Below are 27,790 nucleotides of genomic sequence, written 5' to 3' on the forward strand. Positions count from 1 at the left end.
CCAGCACTCTGACTCACCTGTGAATAGGCTGTCTCTGGAATATCTGGGCCACATCCAGTCGCTTGGACAATTCTGCAATTTTGCTGTTTACTACCGTGCCCCGAGGGCTCCTGCATCCCAGCCTTGCTGATCAAGGTCCACCCATTAATTATATGATTACATCAAGGCAAGCAAGACTTTCCAAGGGAAAGATACTCCCTTATCTGCCAAGGTGCTTCGAACCTTTCGGATGTGACATGGGAATTTAAACACATGCAGCCTCTTTGGAAAGGCTTAGACGCAGCTTAAATACAGCCTCGTTGAATCGGCGTTCTCCAGCTTCTGAACAACTTTCCAAATATGAGGCTGTTTCTGCTTCTTGCGGCCCTTGTTGGGGCTTCCCAGGGACTGCAAACATTTGCTGGGTGAGTTCTCTTTTGGACCCCACTGTTTCTGGAACGCTTCCTTTGCTGCTTTCACATCCTCCAACTGCCCCTATTTTCCCAAGAAATTCCTGGAATCACAGAAGCCATCCCAGCTTCTGATTTGATCCTGCAATGTCCTGCAATGAACCAGTGTTGGCTCTGCTGCTTGCAAAAGACATGTGTCTTTTGGTCACGCTCTTCCATGCAAGCCAGCTGTCTTGCGCAGCACCAAAAGATGCGCGCCTCCTAGTTTTCATCCGAGGAACGTTGGAGGGTATGTGCTTCTCAAACACTGCAATACCAGCAGACTCTGGGGCTCAGGCTTCCCCTGCTGGCTGATGGCAGTTTTGTAACTCGTCTAGAGATTGGGGTAAGCTGCTCCTTTAGGGTATGTTTGTGTTTGGGGCAACCTCAAAATACCTACCTATGCCCTCAGGAAGTTTGCCTCTAGGTTTGGCAAGCATCCGTCCTGATTACAAAAGACTGGCCAGGCTCCCCAGGGTATCCAATCAAGTGACCATTAACAGGTAACCTGCCAGACAGGAGGTAAACAACGCACTCAAATTTCTGTTGTAGACCGCCCTTTCTGTGATGTAGGTATGATGTATGGAGGGCGGGCAATTTAAAATGTCTATATAAGTCCAGCCACACCTTTGTTCTGGGTCCTCCTCGTTTCCTGCAAGTGAGGGGAGCACCCTGTTGCAACAGTTCAATAAAGATCAGGCTTACGAGCTGCTTTGCTTCTCAATATTCTCTGGTTGGCCTCTGTTCTTTTCTCTGACTGATGGAGAACCTACAAAGGACTCTATATGGGCTCGTGTTCCCCATAAGGGAATAAGGGCAGATTTTTTGTTTATTACACTGCCAACTTAAATGAACCATATCAATTTGGTGAGGTTGGTTGGTTGCCCTATTTTGCCAACAGGAAATTAAGGGGCAAAGAGAGCAGCTGGTTTTGGCAGAGCAATCCTACCACATCTGGAGCAAGTGTTGGTGGGGCAACGGAACCGGTCCAAAGACCTGCAGGCTAGAAGGGTGGAAAGACAGTGTTAGAAGGGTGGAAAGACAGTGTTATGTACTGAAGTTCTCACCCTGGGCCAGCAGGGGGATACTGTAGATAGTTATGCAAATGAAGGATCGAAAGTGCCGTTCAGTGATTGGATGGATACTGTAGATAGTTATGCAAATGAAGGATCGAAAGTGACGTTCAGTGATTGGATAGTTTTAGAAAGTTGTTACAGTAACGTGGTACTGGAGCTTTATATAAGCAGGCTGACTGAGCCCTTCAGTTCAGTTCTGTTCTGGCCTGTGAATAAACAAGAGCTGTTTGAAGAGTCGTTGTGTCGTCTGATATGTTCACGGACAACTTAACAGTCAGCATTTCCATAAACACACAAACAAAATAATTAAGAGATTTTCCTTCCCCTGGCCAGTGCACAGTTTACCCACCGCTCTTGTTGCGTGTCAAAGGATCAGGAGGGTTCGGGGATCCAGGAGAGTCAAAGCTGCCTCTGATACTTATTTAGTTTGTAAGGTTTATATGCAGCTCGATTTCAGCAAACAAACCTCAAAAAGAGAAAAATCATCGATGAGAAGAATGAGCAGCCTTTCAAAAAGCTAAGATAGCAAGAGAATGAAAAAGGAATAAAACTCGCATCAGCTTTGTAAACTCTTGGGTAGGCCTGTCTGAATAAAAAATGGTTTAGCAAGCTCCGAAAAGAGCACAGCGAGGGTACCTGTCTGGTTTTCAAGTGGCAGGGAGTTCCAAAGTGCAGGTGCCATCATACCAAAATACCGTATTTTTCGCTCTATAGGAAGCACCGGACCACAGGACACACCTAGCTTTTAGAGGGGGAAATCAAGGGAAAAAATATTAAACCCCCCCCCAGCCCAAAAGAGCAGTGAGCGCGATCCATCCCTGACTGACAGGCTGCGTCAGTCCCTTCTCCCTCCTGGGGAAAAGCCTGCAAGAGCCGCGCGAAGCTTGTGAGCGGCTCTTGGGGGCTTTCCCTGCCTGCCTCCCCCCTGCATTCACTCCATAGGACGCACAGACTTTCCCCCTTAGTTTTTAAGAGGGAAAAGGTGCGTCCTATGGAGCGGAAAATACGGTAGTTCTTACAAATGTGGCACAGGGGTTCTGCGCCTGGAGGAGCGCCAGTTCCGCCAAATGAAGTGGTGAAGTGGGCGATCTCATGGGTAAACTTCTGAGGGCAGATCTCTCTCTCTCTCTCTCTCTTGGATCTCCTGCTCTGTCTGCTTGAAAACCAGCAAAAAAGCATTGTAGTTTGCAAGTACAGTGGTGCCTCGCAAGACGAAAAGAATCCGTTCTGAGAGTCTCTTTGTCTAGCGGTTTTTTCGTCTTGCGAAGCAAGCCCATTGACGGATTAGCGGATTAGCGCTATTAGCGGCTTTTAGCGGCTTATCGGCTTAGCGGATAAGCGGATAAGCAGCTTAGCGGCTTAGAAAAAGGGGGGGGGAGGAAAAAAACCCACAGGAACTCACAAGACATTGTCGTCTTGCGAAGCAAGCCCATAGGAGATTCGTTTTGCGAAGCACCTCCAAAACGGAAAACTCTTTCGTCTAGCGAGTTTTCCGTCTTGCGAGGCATTCGTCTTGCGGGGCACCACTGTAGTTCGTGACTGTTTTTTTGACAAGGCCCCATGGAAATCGGACAGCGTCTTTCCGTGCATTTCTCGTAAAACACAACACGTTTAGATGAAGGTTCCCTAATATAATGCATTTGTCTGTGTAATGCATTTTTCTCTACCACGCGCATTTTTTAGCACACCACACGCCTGGGCTTTGTTTCAGCCAAAACTCACCGGAACTTATAATTGTCATTATAAGAGAACAAGGGAGGCATTCACACTGACTTCCGGTACCTTGTTTTCTATAAAAATAGCACAGGCACGCAGACATTTTTGTACATATTGCCTGGTCAGGGAACTTCACCGCAGAATTCAGAGAACTGCAAATTTTGGGGGAGATCTGCATTTTGGCCCAGGTCATGTTTTGAGAATACAGTGGTACCTCAGGTAAAGAACTTAATTTGTTCTGGAGGTCCGTTCTTAACCTGAAACTGTTCTTAACCTGAGGTACCACTTTAGCTAATGGGGCCTCCTGCTACCGCCGCACGATTTCTGTTCTTATCCTGAAGCAAAGTTCTTAACCCGAGGTAATATTTCTGGGTTAGCGGAGTCTATAACCTGAAGAGTCTGTAACCCGAGGTACCACTGTATCGGACTTGGTACGTTCACATCAAAATGTCTCCTCCCATCCCTAAGCTCACACTGGTTTCCCTGTGCGGTAAATCTACCTTGGATAAAATTGCAGTGCAGCAGAGAGCTGAGCTAAGTACCATTTTTAAAATATTGTAGTGATCAAGTTCTTCGGCTGGAGCCAAGCAACGATGAACAGGTTCGCCTCCTGAAGCAGCTTGAAGCTTTGGAACCCCTCCAGGTGTGTGGTTTTTCCTCTTGGGGGTGCTGGCTAATTATCCGTCCTGAATGTGAATGGTTGGGGGTGACAGCTGAATTGAATTTTATTATTACGGTCACAGACCAGTTCCAGCTCACTTACAATATCAGAAAAATCATAAAACACAACAGGAACACATTGAATTGCAATTGGGTATAACAGACAATTCAGATATAGCAGCAGTTAAAAATATATATTAAATCTTGATCACTAGAAGGAAGGATAACAACAGGAAGATTTAAAGAAGGAACTATTGGAAACTCAAGGCAGTAGAAACATAAGATGATTAGAGCCCCACTGGACTTGAAGCATGGGAAGCCCCAACAAAAAATTATAATTTGGCAGAATATTTGGACTATATGATATGTATTTGTATAATTTGGAGTATTTAAGGTGATTTGATTGGATTATTAAAATGGAAAATTAAAAATTATATATATATCTATCTTGATCACTAAAATATAACCTAAAATTGTCATTTAAAACCTTAATCATTTTGGTAGTACAGCTTGTTCCCCAGGTTTTACGGCAGTCGCACAGAATTTGGCCACCCTTAGCGTGATCTCTGGATCCTTGTCCTCTACCAGGAGTTTTAGACATTGAAGTTCAGACCCCTTTGGAGACAGCTTGTTCGGAGACTGACAGAGCTTCTGGAAAAAGAATACCCTGGAAGCTCAGCTCAGAAGCCCAGGCTACGCTTTGCATAACTGCAGTTCCTTAAAAGTTGCAGAAGTAATAATGCCTATAATTGCACCGGATTCCACAGAGGAGCGTCTGTTTCTTCCTTTGCTTGTTATACTTCATTTTCAGCTTGGGCTGCCTCTCCAAGGCATTCACAAGCTCCACACAAAGAGGGAGGCTGTAATTAGGGAGATGCTTAGGTGCGTACGGCAGTCCCGATCGCCCGGTTCCTGCTCAGAGTCCTGATTATTGTTGTTGTTTAGTCGTTTAGTCATGTCTCACTCTTTGTGACCCCCTGGACCAGAGCACGCCAGGCACTCCTGTCTTCCACTGCCTCCCGCAGTTTGGTCAAACTCATGCTGGACTCTTAGAGAGCACTGTCCCACCATCTCGTCCTCTGTCATCCCCTTCTCCTTGTGCCCTCCATCTTCCCCAACATCAGGGTCTTTTCCAGGGAGTCTTCTCTTCTCATGAGGTGGCCAAAGTATTGGAGCCTCAGCTTCAGGATCTGTCCTTCCAGTGAGCCCTCAGGGCTGATTTCCTTCAGAATGGAGAGGTTGGATCTTCTTGCATTCCATGGGACTCTCATGAGTCTCCTCCAGCACCAGAATTCAAAAGCATCCATTCTTCGGCGAACAGCCTTCTTTATGGTCCAGCTCTCACTTCCATACATCACTACTGGGAAAACCAGAGCTTTAACTATACAGACCTTTGTCGGCAAGGTGATGTGTCTGCTTTTTAAGATGCTGTCTAGGTTTGCCATCGCCTTTCTCCCAAGGAGCAGGCGTCTTTTAATTTCGTGGCTGCTGTCACCATCTGCAGTGATCATGGAGCCCAAGAAAGTAAAATCTCTCACTGCCTCCATTTCTTCCCCTTCTGTTTGCCAGGAAGTGATGGGCCCAGTGGCCATCAGCAGGTACAAAGTCCATGCAGGTCCAAATGGCCCTGTCATGTTGGGTGCGACTTGACTGGCTTCTCCGACTCCCAGGAGTGGCAGCAAAGGAGGCAACTCTCTCCCTGCTCCCCCATGCTTCCCCATCCTCATGACACTGTTTCTGGCTAGCGTACCTCAACAAAGATGGGCATTTGGGGATTTCCGTGGCCGTGAGAAGCTGCAATGGCTTCAGGGTTTTGCGATGGTCCCGACATTTTCAGGGGCGTCGGAGCCTATGCATTTCTTTCAACGATTCATTGACTCATGTTTTTTTGCTTGTCTTTGCTTGTCAGCTGGATTTCTGGCATTTCCCTTCATATCCTGGTCGCCCGGCAGATGTCCAAGTCCCCTTTGCCTGCCTGCAAGATGTCAAAGCCTTCCTGGAGTCCCATCAAATCAAGTACTCCGTCCTGATTGAGGATGTCCAGGTAGGAAAAGGGGAAAAAAGAGGTGGGAGGAAATCTACTGTGAAGCCTTATGTCTGTTAAGTCTGTTGAGAATGCTTTAAAAGTATGGTGTGGATTTGACCTTTTTAAAAAAGGTAAAGGACAGTTAAGTTCAGTCGCAAACGACTCTGGGTTTCATCTCACTTTACTGGCCAAGAGAGCTGGCGTTTGTCCGCTCCGCAGACAGTTTTTCCGGGTCATGTGACCAGCATGACTAAGCCGCTTCTGGCGAAACCAGAGCAGCGCACGGAAATTTACCTTCCCGCTGGAGTGGTACCTATTTATCTACTTGCACTGGCGTGCTTTCGAACTGCTAGATTGGCAGGAGCAGGGACCGAGCAATGGGAGCTCACCCCATCACGGGGATTCAAACCGCCGACCTTCTGATCGGCAAGCCCTAGACTCTGTGGTTTGGACCACAGTGCCACCTGCGTCCCTAGATTTGACTTTAGCAGCATTATATTTCACCAGAAGAAGTACCATATACTTAATGTTTAGACACCAAAGAGGGGTGGCTGCTCCCCAGTTTTTTAACTCCCTCCCACAACTGGAGACTCTTTGATGTCCAAGGCTGTAACGTACAAGGCTGGGCACCGTTAATAAATAATAATAAATTAGTAGCGGCACTAATGTTGCAGCATGGAGTTCCACGGTTCAGGATTCCAGTGACTCCACTCCACCCCTTTATGTCTCTTTTGCAGGGAAGGAGAGAGGTGCCATCCTGTAACTTTCTCAAAAAAATAAAAATAAATCCTATTAGATTTTATTTTGGGTGGAGCTCCAGCTCTTGGGAGAGAACACACATGCACAAAGGATTTCCCTATCCTGACACGTGTTCTTGCCAGGGCCGGGTTTAGGTTTGATAAGGCCCTAAGCTAATGGGGCCCTTTGTATGTCCAGCTGTCCTTTGTCAACAACAAATTGTTTTTTGAGTTGAATATATGCTATATGGTAATTTATGGACCTAAGAGGTCCATAAAGGTAAAGGTAAAGCGACCCCTGACCATTAGGTCCAGCCACGGACGACTCTGGGGTTGCGGCGCTCATCTTGCTTTATTGGCCGAGGGAGCCGACGTACAGCTTCCAGGTCATGTGGCCAGCATGACTAAACCGCTTCTGGCGAACCAGAGCAGCGCACGGAAAAGCTGTTTACCTTCCCGCTGGAGTGATATCTCTTTATCTACTTGCACTTTGAGGTGCTTTCGAACTGCTAGGTTGGCAGGAGCAGGGACTGAGCAACGGGAGCTCACCCCGTTGTGGAGATTCGAACCGCCGACCTTTCGATCGGCAAGTCCTAGGCTCTGTGGTTTAACCCACAGCGCCACAGGAGCCTAGGTCCATATACAACACAAAACACTGTTGCCGTATGTAGGTTTTATTTAGGTTTATTGAGGCCCTCAGCTACTGAAGGTAATGGGGCCCTTGATATGTCCAGCTGTCCTTTGTCAACAACAAATTGTCTCTGTTTTTCATGTTGAATATATGCTATATGGTAATTGATGCACCTAATAGGAGCCTACACAACACAAAACACTGTTGCTGTATGTAGGTTTTATTTTATTTCTTTTTTATCTTATATCTTGGAAATGTACATCCAGTTTTTTCCTTCAAATTTTTTTTGGGCCCCCAAGAGAGCGGGGCCCTAAGCTAGAGCTTGTTTAGCTTATACGTAAATCCGGCACTGGTTTTTGCCCTAGGCTATTGTGGATGAAGAAGCCCGAGAGATGAACCTCAACGCGCGGAAGGAGCGTGGCAGCGACAGTTTCAACTACGCCGCATATCACCCCTTGGAATCCGTAAGTGGGATAAAGATTTGATCACCTCCTCTGACCCGCCGCTTCTGTCTTTCTCTTCAAACTCAAGATGGAGATGGAGGAGAGGCAGCGTGCTGGTCCCGGGGGGGCGGGGGGAGTTACCGTGCAGCGTGGTCCGTGTCCGGTCCGAGGCTGAAGCCGGGTCCAAGGCAGGGAGTCGGGAGCGGTCAGGAACTCTGGCAGGAGAGCAGAACAGGGTGCCGGCAGGAACAGGTAACCAACGTCGTTGCTCCCACAACCTGGGACTGGGGCTGACTGGCTTTTATCTGCCCCAAGGCATAGGGCAGCCCCGGTCCACAGGTGACTTGCCTTTCCTGGCCTGGAGGCGAGCACTCCTCCTGCAGGAACTTAGTTCCCTCCGCCTGCAGCTCAGGAGAGGCTGGAGGGTTACTGGACCCAGAGGCAACCTCACCTTCCCCTGACAGGGCTGGGAGAGGAGCACCTGCAGGCAATGGGTCCTCCATCACCTCAGGAGCCAGAGTGGATTCATCTGGTGTCTGCTCCTGAGGATCCGGCACAGGTGAGGGCCCTTCACGTTCAAGCGTGACTCCTGGAGGCGGGGACTCCTGTGCAGGCTGGGATTCCTCAGGTTCAGTCTCTGAATCAGATTCCCAGGCCATCACAGGCAGAGACCTATGGACCTGCTCTTGCACCAAATGCCCATTTCAAGTGCAGGCATTCAGGTGGTCCCAGAGAGCCAGTCCTGTGCCCTGGCCTGGCGTGCCAAATCTGCTGCGCTGTTACAGCGAGGGCGACGTGCTGTCACTCATCTGTAAGATGAAGAGACGTTAGGAAGATGCCCCGTGCTGAGCCAAATTGTTGGCCCGCCTAAGTCGGTATTTGTGGGGAATTAAATAATTGAATGGACTCGTGTGGGGGGATGAACAGCAAAAGGAAACGGCTGGGCACCTGGATTTGAAAGGTGGAGCTAGCACACAGAGAGCCCCAGTAGCAGAGAATTAAACTCATAAAATTTGCCCAGCGGTGTAGCGTTAGGAATATACCATATTTTTCGCTCTATAAGATGCACTTTTTCCCTCCTAAAAAGTAAGGGGAAATGTGTGTGCGTCTTATGGAGCGAATGCAGGCTGCACAGCTATTCCAGAAGCCAGAATAGCAAGAGGGATCGCTGCGCAGTGCTCCCTCTCACTGTTCTGGCTTAGCCGCGTGAAGCCTCCGCAGGGCAGGGGGAGCCCTGCTGCCCTGAGGAGGCTTCGTGCAGCTATCGCAGAAGCCAGAACAGCAAGAGGGAGCGCTGCGCAGCCTGCATTCGCTCCATAAGACGCACACACATTTCACCTTACTTTTTAGGAGGGAAAAAGTGCCTCTTGCTGTTCTAGCTTCAGGCTTAGCCCCTCAGTCCCTTCCCCCACCTCCCGGAAAAGCCCCTAAGAGCCACACTGCCTTTAAAGAGCTGCGTGGAGCGCGTCTGCGGCTCTTGGGGGCTTTTCCCCTAGGAGGGAGAAGAGCAGCCTGTCACTGAAGGAAAAGCCTGCAAGCACCACACACACGCTCCACACGGCTTGTGAAAGGGAGCGCTGAGCAGAGCCTGGGATGCATACAGGCTCTGCTCAGCGCTCCCTTTAAAGAATATTTTTTTCTTGCATCCCCCCTCTAAAAACTAGGTGCATCTTATGGTCAGGTGCATCTTATGGAGCGAAAAATACGGTAGTTTGTTAGACCTTTCTTATTGAAAAAATACGGTAGTTTGTTAGACCTTTCCCATTACAACACTCCCCTCTTTTTCAAGGAACAGACCACACACTGCTAAGTAAGTTAAACATGCTTTACTTACAGATTCAAGGTCTCAGTCATGCATTGTTCCATGCAGCAGTAAGGATAACACAGGCAAAATACTTACTGCAAGCATTGTCGCTTTACACCCAACACTTGTCCCCAGATACAACATTCTCCCCCCCCCATAAACATTCCTCTCTCCAACGGAGGTATAAAACATGCGATGTTGTTTTTTAGATTTACAGCGCTATGGATGATATTGTGGCTGAATACCCTCAGCTTGTGAGCAAACATCAGATTGGGGAGTCTTATGAAAAACGACCCCTCTTCGTCCTCAAGGTACGTCAATTTCATGTTAACTACCACATCATTAGCTAACTGCAAATGGTGCAATTTCTCCCCCAGCTAGCTGCTTCTTGCCTATTTATGTTAGGATATAGTTCCGTCCCACCTTAAAAGGGAACAGGCTGTTGTGTGTCACATGCCTGTTTACTTCCGGCTCTTGCTGGGAACTTCCGTTTGTATATAGCTTTTGTGTTACTGCTGTTTTGCTGGAGAAGAAGGGAAGCAGACATGTTTTCATAGAATCATAGAATCATAGAATCATAGAACCACAGAGTTGGAAGAGACCACAAGGGCCATCGAGTCCAACCCCCTGCCAAGCAGGAAACACCATCAGAGCACTCCTGACATATGGTTGTCAAGCCTCTGCTTAAAGACCTCCAAAGAAGGAGACGCCACCACACTCCTTGGCAGCAAATTCCACTGTCGAACAGCTCTTACTGTCAGGAAGTTCTTCCTAATGTTTAGGTGGAATCTTCTTTCTTGTAGTTTGGATCCATTGCTCCATGTCCGCTTCTCTGGAGCAGCAGAAAACAACCTTTCTCCCTCCTCTATGTGACATCCTTTTATATATTTGAACATGGCTATCATATCACCCCTTAACCTCCTCTTCTCCAGGCTAAACATGCCCAGCTCCCTTAGCCGTTCCTCATAAGGCATCGTTTCCGTTTCCTTTGTTCCTGAACTATGCTGAATAAAATGCTGTACATTATGGTTGCACATCTCTCTGTCCGCCTCTTCTGCTGTGAGATGATTTACACACTCTGCTGACAGAGCGTGCACGGGTCTCTAAATGTATCTGAGGCTCGTGTCGCTGATTGATGCTGTTCCAAGGGAAACCGGCTGCTGGCCGGTGGCTGGAGCCAGCTGGGGGCCTGCCTGATGCCCCCGTCTCCCCGGCAGTATCCTAACAATTTAATCAGCCTGCTGCCATGTTTCTGTTAGGATATTTCCTAACAGAATGCTCTGTCATTTTCACTCATGGATTGTGAATGGTTGATGCAACTGTTTCAGGACATCAGAGTTTCTGTGAAATGTCCGATACAGGTGTATCAAGACAATAGATCCTGTTTGGCTTTGCTGAACTCAGAGAGTTGCAAGCAAAGAACCAAGTACTTGCAGATTAAGCTTCATTGTGCAAGAGAGTGTATTCAGAAAGGACTTATTCAGGTGTCCTACATGCCAGGAAATGAAATTCCTGCAGATCTGTTGTCTTAAGGTTGTTAACAGAGAACAACTTAAGGTTTATGTACAGAGGTTGCAATTGGGTTGAACCACAGGTACTACAGGTTACACGGAAAGGGGGAGGATATTAGGATATTTCCGTTCCTCCTTAAGAAGGGAGCAGGCTGTTGTGTGTCACAAGCCTGCGTACTTCCTGCTCATAGGATGCTTTCGTTTTGTATATAGCTTTCGTTTTCTGTCTGTTGCCTCGACACGAAGGCAGGCAGTCATGTTTTTCCTTTGTTCTGACCAACGCTGAATAATGTTGTAAATATGCTCTTCTGGGTGCATCTTCTGTTGCGGAGTCTGCTGCAAGGGCGGGCACGAGTCCTGGAACGTGTCTGAGGCTCGTGTCGCTAACTGACTGATGCTGTTCTACGGGAGACCGATGGATCATCGGGAGATGACTGTTCTCCCTGGCAGTATCCCAACAGTTTCGATGGTTGTATTTTGCTCCTGTTAGCCACCCTGCACACATTTTGGTGGAAAGGCAGGGTGCAGACTCAGCAAGTAAACATCCCTTAAACATCCCTTTCTGTCCAATAGTTCAGCACCGGAGGAAGGAGCCGCCCTGCGATCTGGATTGATGCCGGCATCCACGCTCGAGAATGGGTCACCCAAGCTACTGCCCTTTGGACTGCAAAGAAGGTTGGCTGTTCTTTCCGACTGAACTATGGCTAATCCCTTTTCGCCTAAGGGCCGCATTGAGCCTTCGGCGTGCCTCTGCGGGCCGCATGCCAACATTGAGCATGGCCAAAATGAGTGAGACCCATGCTCATAAACATACTGCTGGAGAATAAAAGGGAGCAGAACTATTTCTCAGAAAGAGGTTCCACTGCAGCCCTTTTGGCCTGGAGTTCCACCAAAACTCAGGTCCAACTCAAGCTGGCCATCTGTAGGTGAAGAGGATTACCAGCTGAAAACACAGAACGGCTGTTTTCCCTCCTCTCAAAGCCATAGCTGTCAACTTTTCCCTTTTTTTAAGGGAAATTCCCTTATTCCGAATAGGATTCCTCACAAGAAAAGGGAAAAGTTGACAGCTATGCTCAAAGCTGGTTTGGGGGGAAATGCATCTAAGCGAAGTTTTCCCTAAGAATCATAGAATTGTAAAGTTGGAAGGGAACCCAAGGGTCATCTAGTCCAACCCCCTGAAATGCAGGAATTCTTCACCCAATGTGAGACTTGAACTCATGACCCTGAGATTAAGTCTCGTGCTCTACCGACTGAGCTATCCCTTGGGTTAGATAGCAGCTAGATCAAGGGAAGTAATAGTGCCACTGTATTCTGCTCTGGTCAGACCTCACCTGGAGTACTGTGTCCAGTTCTGGGCACCACAGTTCAAGAAGGACACTGACAAACTGGAACGTGTCCCGAGGAGGGCAACCAAAATGGTCAAAGGCCTGGAAACGATGCCTTATGAGGAACGGCTAAGGGAGCTGGGCATGTTTAGCCTGGAGAAGAGGAGGTTAAGGGGTGATATGATAGCCATGTTCAAATACATAAAAGGATGTCACATAGAGGAGGGAGAAAGGTTGTTTTCTGCTGCTCCAGAGAAGCGGACACGGAGCAATGGATCCAAACTACAAGAAAGAAGATTCCACCTAAACATTAGGAAGAACTTCCTGACAGTAAGAGCTGTTTGACAGTGGAATTTGCTGCCAAGGAGTGTGGTAGAGTCTCCTTCTTTGGAGGTCTTTAAGCAGAGGCTTGACAACCATATGTCGGGAGTGCTCTGATGGTGTTTCCTGCTTGGCAGGGGGTTGGACTCGATGGCCCTTGTGGTCTCTTCCAACTCTATGATTCTATGATTCTAAGAAAAGGGAAAAGTTGACAGCTATGCTCAAAGCTGGTTTGGGGGAAAATGCATCTAAGCGAAGTTTTCCCTAAGAATCATAGAATTGCAAAGTTGGAAGGGAACCCAAGGGTCAACTAATCCAACCCCCTGAAATGCAGGAATCCGTCACCCAACGTGAGACTTGAACTCATGACCCTGAGATTAAGTCTCGTGCTCTACCGACTGAGCTATCCCTTGGGTTAGATACAACACAAGAGAGACAGGATAAATATGGATTGTGGCCAGCACTGTGTCTGCATCACTTCCCACACCAGCCGTGAGAGTATGCTGCAAATAGGAGTATGTGCACATACAGTGGTGCCTCGCAAGACGAAAAGAATCCGTTCTGTGATTCTCTTCGTCTAGTGGTTTTTTCGTCTTGCGAAGCAAGCCCATTGACGGATTAGTGCTATTAGTGGCTTTTGGCTGCTTATCTGCTGATCGGATCAGCTGATAAGCGGCTTAGCGGCTTAGAAAAGGGGGGGAGGGAAAAAAACCAGCAGGAACTCACAAGACATTGTCGTCTTGCGAAGCAAGCCCATAGGAAATTCGTTTTGCGAAGCACCTCCAAAACGGAAAACTCTTTCGTCTAGCGAGTTTTCCGTCTTGCGAGGCATTCGTCTTGCGGGGCACCACTGTACTATAAAGGCTTAAATGGTTCAGGACCATGATACCCCAGGACCACTGCTCTCGGTATGAACTGACAGAACTGGACCCTGTGATCATTATCTGAGGCCCTTCTTGGTGTGCCTCCTCCCATGAGATGTACAGAGGGCAGCAACACGAAAGCAGGGCCTTTTCTGTGGTGGCTCCCTGCCTGTAGCATGCTCTCCCCAGGGAGGTTTGCCTGGCACCTTCATTATACATCTTTACGCACCAGGGTAAAAATGTTCCTCTTCGGCTGAAAGACACCCAATGCCCTTTTAAATGTGTTGTGGGAGGGGGTGATTACAGTCATACCTTAGGTTACAGACGCTTTGGGTTGCGCGTTTTCGGGTTGCACACAGCACCGAACCCGGAAGTACAGGAACAGGTTACAACCCACGCCTGCGCAGACGCGGCGCTGCGGGTTGCGAACGTGCCTCCTGCACAAACCACATTCACAACCCGAGTGTCCTCTGTATTGGTCTGCTGTTCTTATTTTCACTAGGTATTTTGTGGTTTTTCCATTGTGATTTTTATGTTCTGAACTGCCCTGAGATCTGTGTGAATGAAGGGTGGTATACAAATAAGAATACAGTGGTACCTCAGGTTAAGTACTTAATTCGTTCCGGAGGTCCGTTCTTAACCTGAAACTGTTCTTAACCTGAGGTACCACTTTAGCTAATGGGGCCTCCTGCTGCCGCCGCGCGATTTCTGTTCTCATCCTGAAGCAAAGTTCTTAACCTGAGGTACAATTTCTGGGTTAGCGGAGTCTGTAACCTGAAGCATCTGTAACCCGAGGTACCACTGTATTAATAATAATAATAATAATAATAATAATAATAATAATAATAATAATAATAATATACAGATTGAGACAAAAATAGCCCTGACCTCTTCTGCCCTCTGCAGATTGCCAGCGACTATGGGAACGATCCGTCAGTAACTTCCCTGTTAAACACAATGGATGTTTTTCTGATGCCTGTTGCAAATCCGGATGGATACGTCTTCTCTCAAACCAAAGTGAGTCCTTGAAAACTTACCACCCTCTCTTCTCATTCAAACTGGGAAGCTTTTCAGCCACTGCGGTCCTTCATCCACCTTTCTCGCTTCTCTCCTGGTGTTTTGTGGAGGGTTTTTCCAACGGCGCCATTCTTCTTTCTGACTTTCAGAATCGTATGTGGAGGAAGACCCGCTCCAAGATTCCTGGCAGCTTATGCTTTGGGGCTGATCCAAACAGGAACTGGGACGCCGGATTTGGAGGTAAGTAGGCAGAGGGATTTAATCTTGGGCTCACACAACAGGGGGTTTTCCATTTATGAATCATTCTCCATAAAACATCTTGAAGCCATTGCACAGGGCAAAATATCAACATCGCCAGCCCCAAAGAACAGGTCGGGGCTGGCAGGGGAAGCCCGGGTCTCCCCCCCCCAGCCCCAGGGACCACACATTCGCTCCATAAGACGCACAGACATTTCCCCTTAGATTTTAAGTGGGGGGAAAGTGCGTCTTATTGAGCGAAAAATACGGTATGTGACCTGGCGTGTAGCACTCTTTGCAACTGCCGCTAGGAAAAATAGAGCAAATTATATAGCCAAGGTAGCCACCAACTGTAAAGGAGATGAATTTATTTGACCCTATCTACATCAAGCTATATTCTGTCTTTTTCACCAAACTCCGAATTGTATTAATTAACATTATTTTTTAAATATATTACACTTGATCTTAGCCAAAAGGCCGAGAAGCGATATTAGTGGCCATGTGATAATTTTAGCTTATAAATTTTATTGTTTAATGTCTTAACTTGTATATTAAGGTACTTTTACAGCTCTATTTAGAGTAGGTAATGTCTTGATAATATAATGTCTTGATAATATAATATAATGTCTTGATAATATAAACTTTTACAGCTCTGTTTAGAGTAGGTAATGTCTTGATAATATAATGTCTTGATAATATAATGTCTTGATAATATAAACGCTTTAAGTTTTTTGTCTCAATCCAGTATATTTTAATTGTTGAAGGATTCTGTGTACATTGCGGCAGCCTTTGGCTGTGTGCAATAAAACTGACTGACACCTTGTTCTTTGGGCTTTCCACCTTGGCAGGACCCGGAGCCAGCAACAACCCCTGCTCCGACTCCTACCACGGCCCCAGCGCCAACTCCGAGGTGGAAGTGAGGTCCGTCGTGGATTTCGTGAGGAGCCACGGAAACCTCAAGGCTTTCATCAGCATCCACAGCTACTCCCAACTCCTGATGTTCCCCTACGGCTACAATTGCACCGCCGCCATCAAGGATTACGAAGAACTGGTAAGGCCCAAGGCTGGACGTGGCTGTCCTGTTATGTACTGAAGTTCTCACCCTGGGCCAGCAGGGGGTATACTGTGGATAGTTTTCACTCAGGTCCGCATATGCAAATAAGGGATTGAAAGTGACGTTCAGTGATTGGATTGTTACAGAAAGTTGTTACTGTTGCGTTGTAGTTGAGCTCTATATAAGCAGGCTGGCTGAACCCTTCAGTTCAGTTCTGTTCTGGCCTGTGAATAAACAAGAGCTGTTTGAAGAATCGCTGTGTCGTCTGATACGTTCACCCACAACTTAACAACACCCACTGCTGGCTGGCTGCTCGATGACAGCGGCGAAGGTTATGACTCCAGCGGCCAGAGGCAGAGGTGGAACTCATTGCCACAGGACAGCCACCAACTCAGATAGCTAAAAAAAGAGAAAGGATTAGGTGAAAATCACGGAGGAGAACGCTCCTAGCCGCAATGGAAGTGTTTGCTTCCGCTGCTGGAGGCGATTGTGCCACTGTATGCCAGTTGCTGCGAATCACAGGTCTGGAAGAGTCTTGCCCTTGCGCCCAGGTCCTGCTTTGGGTTTCCATAGGTATCTGGTTGCCACAGTGAGAAAAGGATGCTGGACTTGATAGGACCTGCAGCTCAGAGATAAGCACAGCCAGTCTCCTCTTAGGTCCCAAGTTATTTATCCAGTAGCACCTTTTTCGATTTTGAAAAAATAAAACGAAACAAAACATGCAAAGTTAATGTGCTAAAACAGTTCAAAATTGCCTCGACTTTCTACAGATCTATGACAGATTCCTTTGTCCATTGCTTAGAAACGATGATATTAGTGTCAGAATTCTCAGCCGCAGTCAGAGGTAACTGGCCTCACTTCAGGCAATCGGCTGAGATCCTTGTTGACCTTCCTGTCTGCGTCTCCCGGCAGGATACAGGCAAGGTCACAAATCGGTGATCCTCCTCAAACATGAGAAGAACACACCCTCCTCCCTCCTCCCTGCTTTCCCCCAGGGAGGGGAAAAGAGACAGACAGGAGTCTATTTACATGTCTTTATTCCTGTCATTCCAGCAGTACAGAGAAACGTGTCTGCACTCTCCAGTCTCCAGCAGTAGAGTCCCAACTCCACCCCTGTACTTCCAGTACAGGTCAGATGACACTCTGAGCTAACATCCGGTGCTCAGTACAGAGAATAGACTGCCCCTTTTTCCCAATAGTACAGTTCCAGACATCAACATCCTGTTTTGCATTCAAGCCACCTGCAGCTGGCTTTTGCATTGCTGCTTTTTCCTGACAATTAGTTGGGTAAGTAAAGTATTCAAACAGATGGATTGTTAAAACAAATAAAGAATACAATAAATAAATTCAGGTAGGTAGCCGTGACACTATATATATATATATATATATATTTGCTTTCGTAGATTTTCACGGGTACAGGAATGCAGGTTTTGGTGTCTTCGGGTGTCTTCCCGTGTAAGAGTTGGGGTGTCTAGGCGACGTTTCGACGAGGTCTCACTCGTCATCTTCAGGCTGGTGCTTTCGGCTTCTTGTTACTGGAACAGAGCAGGATCTCAGTGTTTGAGTTCCTATAAATACTGTTGAGGGGGTGTGGTGTATAGCCTCCAACGTTCTGGGCAGAGAGGAAGTTCCCAGGTTAGTGTGCCTTTTCTTCTTTTGTTCATTAATTACTTGAGGGATATCTTGAGTGATTTCTTGAGTGATATTCTGAGTACCAATTAGGAGGGTCATTAGGTGTGGATTAGTTGCTAAAGCTTTCGTGTCTTGACCTCTTGAGCTTGTGAAGAGTTTTTCTGAGAAGATGGCTGTACTGCAAATAGTTGTGCTCTGGCTTGGCTTCGTGTATAGGGGCGAGCTGTGGTTTTGTGCCCTGTGCCAGCCAGATCTGTGTAGGGACTGCAGGGGGGTGCAGCATCCGGAGGTGCCACTATGGTTTGGCTACTGGATGGTGTCTGTAATTTATCTGTGGAGAGGGTCTGGGTTTGGGTCTGGTGTGGTTGATTGGAGATGGCGTTCTGTGTGCCTCTGGTTCTGGTGTCGGTTTTTGTGGGGAGGGCTAATTTCCAGATGTCTGGCAGGCGGGACGTGTCGTCACGCTTGTTCATGTTGTGAGGGTGTTTCTCTATCTCGATGGCTTCCATGATTATTCTCTTGTGGTGATGTTCCATGTTAAAGAGCAATTTGGAATCTGCAAAATTAATTTCGTGTCCTGTTTCTTTCATGTGTTGGTAAAGAGAGGAAGTTTTTTCTTCTTTTTTGACGGCATTCTTGTGTTCTGCGATACGTGCATTTATTCGTCTGTTTGTTTGTCCAATGTACGTGGCTGGGCAGACTTTGAATAAATGCACGTATCGCAGAACACAAGAATGCCGTCAAAAAAGAAGAAAAAACTTCCTCTCTTTACCAACACATGAAAGAAACAGGACACGAAATTAATTTTGCAGATTCCAAATTGCTCTTTAACATGGAACATCACCACAAGAGAATAATCATGGAAGCCATCGAGATAGAGAAACACCCTCACAACATGAACAAGCGTGACGACACGTCCCGCCTGCCAGACATCTGGAAATTAGCCCTCCCCACAAAAACCGACACCAGAACCAGAGGCACACAGAACGCCATCTCCAATCAACCACACCAGACCCAAACCCAGACCCTCTCCACAGATAAATTACAGACACCATCCAGTAGCCAAACCATAGTGGCACCTCCGGATGCTGCACCCCCCTGCAATCCCTACACAGATCTGGCTGGCACAGGGCACAAAACCACAGCTCGCCCCTATACACAAAGCCAAGCCAGAGCACAACTATTTGCAGTACAGCCATCTTCTCAGAAAAACTCTTCACAAGCTCAAGAGGTCAAGACACGAAAGCTTTAGCAACTAATCCACACCTAATGACCCTCCTAATTGGTACTCAGAATATCACTCAAGAAATCACTCAAGATATCCCTCAAGTAATTAATGAACAAAAGAAGAAAAGACACACTAACCTGGGAACTTCCTCTCTGCCCAGAACGTTGGAGGCTATACACCACACCCCCTCAACAGTATTTATAGGAACTCAAACACTGAGATCCTGCTCTGTTCTAGTAACAAGAAGCCGAAAGCACCAGCCTGAAGATGACGAGTGAGACCTCGTCGAAACGTCGCCTAGACACCCCAACTCTTACACGGGAAGACACCCGAAGACACCAAAACCTGCATATATATATATATATATATATATGCTTTCGTAGATTTTCACGGGTACAGGAATGCAGGTTTTGGTGTCTTCGGGTGTCTTCCCGTGTAAGAGTTGGGGTGTCTAGGCGACGTTTCGACGAGGTCTCACTCGTCATCTTCAGGCTGGTGCTTTCGGCTTCTTGTTACTAGAACAGAGCAGGATCTCAGTGTTTGAGTTCCTATAAATACTGTTGAGGGGGTGTGGTGTATAGCCTCCAACGTTCTGGGCAGAGAGGGAGTTCCCAGGTTAGTGTGCCTTTTCTTCTTTTGTTCCTTAATTACTTGAGGGATATCTTGAGTGATTTCTTGAGTGATATTCTGAGTACCACTTAGGAGGGTCATTAGGTGTGGATTAGTTGCTAAAGCTTTCGTGTCTTGACCTCTTGAGCTTGTGAAAAGTTTTTCTGAGAAGATGGCTGTACTGCACTTAGTTGTGCTCTGGCTTGGCTTCGTGTATAGGGGCGAGCTGTGGTTTTGTGCCCTGTGCCAGCCAGATCTGTGTAGGGATTGCAGGGGGGTGCAGCATCCGGAGGTGCCACTATGGTTTGGCTACTGGATGGTGTCTGTACTTTATCTGTGGAGAGGGTCTGGGTTTGGGTCTGGTGTGGTTGATTGGAGATGGCGTTCTGTGTGTCTCTGGTTCTGGTGTCGGTTTTTGTGGGGAGGGCTAATTTCCAGATGTCTGGCAGGCGGGACGTGTCGTCACGCTTGTTCATGTTGTGAGGGTGTTTCTCTATCTCGATGGCTTCCATGATTATTCTCTTGTGGTGATGTTCCATGTTAAAGAGCAATTTGGAATCTGCAAAATTAATTTCGTGTCCTGTTTCTTTCATGTGTTGGTAAAGAGAGGAAGTTTTTTCTTCTTTTTTGACGGCATTCTTGTGTTCTGCGATACGTGCATTTATTCGTCTGTTTGTTTGTCCAATGTACGTGGCTGGGCAGACTTTGCAGGGTATTTCATAGACCCCTTGGTTTTCTAACTGGATTTTATCTTTTGGGTTTCTGAGGATATTGGCTATTTTTTGGTTGGTGCAAAAGGCTGTTTTGATATTGTGTTTATGGAGGATTTTGCTAATTTTATCTGTAGTGCCCTTGATATAAGGAAGGAGGGCCATGCCATTGTTTTCTTCTGTGTCTTGGTTTTTGGGGGGTGTTTCTTTTTGGATTAGCTTCGTAACCCTGTTTTGTTGGTATCCGTTGGCGATTAACACATTTGAGAGATTCTGTAACTCAGTTGTCAAGTGGTCCTTGTCAGCCAGGCGTTTGGTTCTGGAGATGAGAGTCTTGGCTACGGAGTTTATTTGTGCAGGGTGGTGGTGTGATTGTGCATGTAAGTAGCGGTTGGTGTGTGTTTTTTTCCGGTAGATAGTGTGTCCTAGGGAGCCATCAGGTTTTTTGTAGATTAGGACGTCAAGGAAGGGAAGTTGGTTGTTGGCTTCTATTTCCATAGTGAATTGTATTTTGGGGTGTAGGCTGTTGAGATGTGTGAGGAAGCTATCTAGTTTTTCCTTCCCGTGTGGCCAAATTACAAAGGTGTCGTCAACATATCTGAGCCAAAGTTTGGGTTTGTGTTCTGACTTGTCTAAAGCATTGGTTTCAAAGTGTTCCATGTACAGATTTGCGATGACCGGTGAGAGGGGTGATCCCATAGGTGCTCCTTCTATCTGTTTATATCTTTGTCCATTGTGGATGAAGTACGTGTTGGTTAGGCAGTGGTTGGTCAGGTCCAGGATGTATTCGGGGGGATTGTATTTGTTTTGAATGGCTGTCAAGGCTTCATTAATGGGCACTTGTGTGAAGAGAGATACAACATCGAAGCTCACAAGTAGGTCGTCGGGATGTAGGTTTTGCTTCTTTATTGTTTCTATGAACTGGAAGGAGTTTGTAACGTGTGAAGCGATAGATTCTGCATAGGGCTGAAGTTGCTTAGCGAGAAATTTAGCGAGATTTTGTAGAGGTGAGCCTATGGAGCTGACTATTGGTCTGAGTGGTGTTCCTTCTTTGTGTATCTTGGGGAGACCGTAGAGTTTGGGGCATCTGGATGATTTTTCTCTGGGGATGATTCTTAGCTGGATTTCTTCACTGATAGGAGAGGCTTTTATTTTGGATTTGGTGGTTTTTTCCAGATAGGTGGTGGGATCTGTTTTTATAGGTTGGTAGGTAGGGTCTTGGAGTAGATTTGATAGTTTTGCTTGGTAGTCCGATGTGTTCATCAGTTCATAGATGTGTTCCAGTTCATAGAAACAATAAAGAAGCAAAACCTACATCCCGACGACCTACTTGTGAGCTTCGATGTTGTATCTCTCTTCACACAAGTGCCCATTAATGAAGCCTTGACAGCCATTCAAAACAAATACAATCCCCCCGAATACATCCTGGACCTGACCAACCACTGCCTAACCAACACGTACTTCATCCACAATGGACAAAGATATAAACAGATAGAAGGAGCACCTATGGGATCACCCCTCTCACCGGTCATCGCAAATCTGTACATGGAACACTTTGAAACCAATGCTTTAGACAAGTCAGAACACAAACCCAAACTTTGGCTCAGATATGTTGACGACACCTTTGTAATTTGGCCACACGGGAAGGAAAAACTAGATAGCTTCCTCACACATCTCAACAGCCTACACCCCAAAATACAATTCACTATGGAAATAGAAGCCAACAACCAACTTCCCTTCCTTGACGTCCTAATCTACAAAAAACCTGATGGCTCCCTAGGACACACTATCTACCGGAAAAAAACACACACCAACCGCTACTTACATGCACAATCACACCACCACCCTGCACAAATAAACTCCGTAGCCAAGACTCTCATCTCCAGAACCAAACGCCTGGCTGACAAGGACCACTTGACAACTGAGTTACAGAATCTCTCAAATGTGTTAATCGCCAACGGATACCAGCAAAACAGGGTTACGAAACTAATCCAAAAAGAAACACCCCCCAAAAACCAAGACACAGAAGAAAACAATGGCATGGCCCTCCTTCCTTATATCAAGGGCACTACAGATAAAATTAGCAAAATCCTCCATAAACACAATATCAAAACAGCCTTTTGCACCAACCAAAAAATAGCCAATATCCTCAGAAACCCAAAAGATAAAATCCAGTTAGAAAACCAAGGGGTCTATGAAATACCCTGCAAAGTCTGCCCAGCCACGTACATTGGACAAACAAACAGACGAATAAATGCACGTATCGCAGAACACAAGAATGCCGTCAAAAAAGAAGAAAAAACTTCCTCTCTTTACCAACACATGAAAGAAACAGGACACGAAATTAATTTTGCAGATTCCAAATTGCTCTTTAACATGGAACATCACCACAAGAGAATAATCATGGAAGCCATCGAGATAGAGAAACACCCTCACAACATGAACAAGCGTGACGACACGTCCCGCCTGCCAGACATCTGGAAATTAGCCCTCCCCACAAAAACCGACACCAGAACCAGAGACACACAGAACGCCATCTCCAATCAACCACACCAGACCCAAACCCAGACCCTCTCCACAGATAAAGTACAGACACCATCCAGTAGCCAAACCATAGTGGCACCTCCGGATGCTGCACCCCCCTGCAATCCCTACACAGATCTGGCTGGCACAGGGCACAAAACCACAGCTCGCCCCTATACACGAAGCCAAGCCAGAGCACAACTAAGTGCAGTACAGCCATCTTCTCAGAAAAACTTTTCACAAGCTCAAGAGGTCAAGACACGAAAGCTTTAGCAACTAATCCACACCTAATGACCCTCCTAAGTGGTACTCAGAATATCACTCAAGAAATCACTCAAGATATCCCTCAAGTAATTAAGGAACAAAAGAAGAAAAGGCACACTAACCTGGGAACTCCCTCTCTGCCCAGAACGTTGGAGGCTATACACCACACCCCCTCAACAGTATTTATAGGAACTCAAACACTGAGATCCTGCTCTGTTCTAGTAACAAGAAGCCGAAAGCAGCAGCCTGAAGATGACGAGTGAGACCTCGTCGAAACGTCGCCTAGACACCCCAACTCTTACACGGGAAGATACCCGAAGACACCAAAACCTGCATTCCTGTACCCGTGAAAATCTACGAAAGCAAATATATATATATATATATATATATATACACAGTAGCACCTTAGAGACCAACTAAGTTTGTTCTTGGTGTGAGCTTTTGTGTGCATTCACACTTCTTCAGATATTTTGTGAACAAACTTAGTTGGTCTCTGAGGTGCTAATGGACCTTTTTTAAAAAATTTATATATATATATTTCTACTGCATCAGACCAACACAGCTACCTACCTGAATTTATTTACTGTATTCTTTATTTGTTTTAAGAATCCATTCGTTTTAATACTTTACTTACTCCGTTAATATCATCGTTTCTAAGCAATGGACAAAGGAATCTGTCATAGATCTGTAGAAAGTCGAGGCGATTTTAAACTGTTTTAGCACATTACCTTTGCAGGTTTTGTTTCGTTTTTTCGAAATCCTTTTGATTTGATTTTACAAATATAAGCTTATCACCAAACCAAATACACATCCATATATAGAGATTACTGAATCTCGTGATTTCCCCCCACCCCCATCCCCTCGATGGATCCTATTGTCAACATTTTTAACTGCATATTGTTTCATAATCTATATTTTATATCAATCCATATTGCCCATATCATTTGTTACGTTACAGGTGAGATTAAAACCCTGCTAATGTTTTCATCTGCTTACAGTGGTCTTCTAAATATATTATAAGCTTTTCCCATTCTTTCTTACTTTTGTATGTTTTATTATTATTTTTTTAAAAGATATTTATTAGAATTTTACAAACAATAAAAAGTTACAGAATTAAGGATAAAAAATAGAACAGAATAACAGTAATAAAAGAAAAAAAGATACAAAAATACAAAGACAAAATACATAAAAAGTAAAAAGAAAGTTAGAAAAAAGAAAAAAAGAATCAATATTTTCATGTCTTATATTTCAATTACTTGTTTCCTGACCTCCTCACACCCCCCTTTTTATATTCCAGTTCAAATATTTAATTCAGCAAATCCTTACCCTCTATCATTTATCTTTACTTAATATCTTAACCTATTTATAACTATATATTTCCAACCATTATCAATCCGTATTTACATATTCTTATTAATCTTTTTACCAATACCGCTTATTTTCAATCCAACATCCCTTTAACATTCATTAATTTTACAGTATTTCTGCAAATAGTCTTTAAATTTCTTCCAGTCTTCTTCCACCACTTCTTCTCCCTTACTTTTGTATGTTTTAAAGCAGGGTTGTAAAGCTTTCTCGATTTCCCTGTTTTTATCTCTTGCAAACTGCTGCGAGGTTGTTGTTGTTGTCAATGTTGTTTTACCATCCAGCAATGCATAGAATAAACCCAACCAACCAATCAGCCACACCTCTAGCTTTGTTTTATCCATCCTTTGGCAGGAGATGTTCCAAGGATCCAAAGGTTGTTTTGTGATTCTCCTCGATTGACTTTTGATTTCCTTCTAGGATGCGCTAGGAAAAAAGGCGGCCGATGCTCTCGCTTCTCTCTACGGCACCGTATATAAAGTTGGCCCCATTTGCAACATTATCTGTGAGTATATATGCCTGATATTGTGGTCATCAGAGGTCTTCCTCAGCTCAGGATGGGGGTGGCTTTTCAGCCCGAGGCGAAAGAGGGCGGAGCCACAGAGGCCGCACCCACCTTAATTGCTTTTTGTAGTTTCGCTACCAAGGTCTGTATAGTTAAAACTAAGGTCCGTATAGTTCAAGCTATGGTTTTCCCAGTAGTGATGTATGGAAGTGAGAGCTGGGCCATAAAGAAGGCTGATCGCCGAAGAATGGATGCTTTTGAATTCTGGTGCTGGAGGAGACTCTTGAGAGTCCCATGGACTGCAAGAAGATCAAACCTCTCCATTCTGAAGGAAATCAGCCCCGAGTGCTCACTGGAAGGACAGATCCTGAAGTTGAGGCTCCAAGACTTTGGTCACCTCATGAGAAGACTCCCTGGAAAAGACCCTGATGTTGGGAAAGATGGAGGGCACAAGGTGAAGGAGACGACAGAGGATGAGATGGTGGGACAGTGTTCTCGAAGCGACCAGCATGAGTTTGACCAAACTGCAGGAGGCAGTGGAAGACAGGAGGGCCTGGCGTGCTCTGGTCCAGGGGGTCACGAAGAGGCGGACACGACTAAAGAACAACAACAACAAAGTTTCGCTACCAGCACTGATAAATATTTCAGCTTTTCGGTTGCACAATAAACTGCTTACATGCTTAGCAATATTATTTGACACCTCACCATGACAAACGTTAAATACGTTGTGGAATAGGCCAGAGCTAAGGGATGATGGGAGTTGTAGTCCAACAACATCTGGGGACCCACAGGTTGAGAACTGCTGAACTATGGGCTATTATTAAAATGAGGCTGCATTTTAAATTGTATTTTTAACCTGTATTTTAAATTGTTTTTTCCTCTATTATGTTTTTATTGTAATCTTACTGGTGTTAGCTGCTCTGAGCCGAGCTCTGGCCGGGGAGGGTGGGGTATAAATAAAAATGTATTATTATTATTATTATTATTATTATTATTATTATTATTATTATTATTATTCGTACAGATTGTCCTCAGCATTTTTCTTCCTTCCAGATCAAGCCAGTGGAGGCAGCATCGACTGGACTTACGACCAAGGCATCAAATACTCCTTTGGTCTCGAACTCAGAGACACAGGCCGGTACGGATTCCTCTTGCCTGCCGGCCAGATTATTCCGACAGCGCAAGAGACCTGGCTGGCTCTGAAAACCATCATGGAGCACGTGAGGGACCATCCGTACTGAGAAGAGGGATTTTGGAGCCTAGAGGGACAGGGAGAGAAATCAACCACACGCTTCCGTTTAAAGATGAATAAAGACGTCTTCAAAAAATAAACCAAAGTAGCTGTGTTGTCTCATAAGAAAAAGGGTGCAATGGGGAAAAACTAAACGCCACGGTTGGGCAATATTTTTTAAATGGGACCGGCTTGAAATGCCACAAAATAGCAAGGGAACTTTCAAGTTTTCCAGGTCATTTCATTTTACACAGAAAGGCTGCCCCAAATTTAGCCTGGATATGAATTACAGTGGTGCCTTGGTTCTCAAACTTAATCTGTTCCGGAAGTCCATTCCAAAACCAAAGCGTTCCAAAACCAAGGTGCACTTTCCCATAGAAAGTAATGCAAAACGAATTAATCCGTTCCGGACTTTTAAAAACAACCCCTAAAAGCGCCGAAATGAATCCGTTCCGGAAGTCTGTTTGACTTCTGAAATGTTTGAAAACCAAGGCACAGCTTCTGATTGGTGCAGGCGCCCAGGAAATAATAGCCAACAGCCGCATCAGATGTTTGGCTTCCGAAAAACGTTCGAAAACTGGAACACTTACTTCTGGGTTTTCGGCATTTGGGAACCAAGTTATTTGAGAACCAAGGTACCACTGTACAGTCATACCTCGGGTTGAAGTTGCTTCAGGTTGAGTGCTTTCGGGTTGCACTCTGAGGTGAGCCAGAAGTAACGGAACGCGTTGCTTCCTGGTTTCGCCTCCCGCGCATGCGCAGTCAAAATGACATCACACGCATGCGCGGAAGCGGTGAATCACGATCTGCGCATGTGCAGACACACAGACACGGGTTACGTTTGCTTCAGGATGCGAACAGGGCTCCGGAACGGATCCCGTTCCTATCCAGAGGTACCACTGTATATTTATTTCAGCCATTTATCATCGCCTTAGGTTCCTTTGGGAGAAAGGATGGGATAAATGAGTGAATAATAAAAGCTCAACAGCCTGACAAACACACCATACATTTAAAATAAAAAAATTCCTTCCAGTAGCACTTTAAAGACCAACTAAGTTAGTTCTTGGTATGAGCTTTCGTGTGCATGCACACTTCTTCAGATACACTGAAACAGAAGTTGCCAGACCCTTCTATATAGTGAGAAGGTGGGGAGGGGTATTACTCAGAAGGGTGGTGGGAATGGGAGATTGGCAGATAGCGGAAATGAGCCTGTTGACGACTCTTAACGACTGCAATAGGTCTTACAGGAAAAGGCAAGGGGTGAGAAGGTGAAAAATGGCTTAGTCATGTGTAATGAGATAAGAATCCAATGTCTTTGTTCAGACCAGGTCTCTCCATGGTTTTAAGTTTGGTAATGAGTTGCAATTCAGCAGCTTCTCTTTCCAGTCTATTTCTGAAATTCCTTTGTAGTAAAACAGCTACTTTGAGATCTTGTATAGAATGTCCTGGACATATAGAATGTATCTGAAGAAGTGTGCATGCACATGAAAGCTCATACCAAGAGCTAACTTAGTTGGTCTTTAAGGTGCTACTGGAAGGATTTTTTTTTATTTTGACTATGGCAGACCAACACGGCTACCTATCTGTAACTGGAACCATACATTTAAAGCACTCCTCTGCCCTCCCAGAACCCTGGAAATTACAGTTTAGCCCTTCGAACTAGAGTTCCCAGTACCCTTAACAAATGACAGTTCTCAAGATTCCTTGGGAGCAGGGGTGTGCTTTAAATATAGGTGTTATGTACTGAGCTGAATCCTAGAACAATAGGATCCAGAATGCAGCAGTCTGATTGGTCTGCAGGAGCCACCCAATCCAGCTCCAGGTGGAAGTGAATCAGCAACCTGATTGGCCTGCAGGAGCAGCCACTCAGGCTT

The 27,790-nt window shown here is 45.8% G+C and overlaps 1 protein-coding gene across 1 annotated transcript; it reads left to right on the forward strand.

Moving 5' to 3' along the window:
- The first annotated feature begins 237 nt into the window (after window positions 1-237).
- CPA2 (carboxypeptidase A2) lies at window positions 238-25,970 on the forward strand. Its single transcript, XM_081210363.1, has 11 exons — window positions 238-404; window positions 3,782-3,863; window positions 5,790-5,924; window positions 7,640-7,738; window positions 9,731-9,832; window positions 11,606-11,707; window positions 14,448-14,558; window positions 14,708-14,798; window positions 15,644-15,846; window positions 24,601-24,685; window positions 25,739-25,970. Exons 1-11 carry the CDS (start codon window positions 340-342, stop codon window positions 25,924-25,926), a joined length of 1,263 nt encoding a protein of 420 aa, XP_081066489.1. The 5' UTR covers window positions 238-339; the 3' UTR covers window positions 25,927-25,970.
- Window positions 25,971-27,790: the final 1,820 nt, after the last annotated feature.

Source organism: Podarcis bocagei, assembly GCF_964188305.1.
Source record: "Podarcis bocagei genome assembly, chromosome: 10".
In the NCBI taxonomy this organism is placed as follows: Eukaryota; Metazoa; Chordata; class Lepidosauria; order Squamata; family Lacertidae; genus Podarcis; species Podarcis bocagei.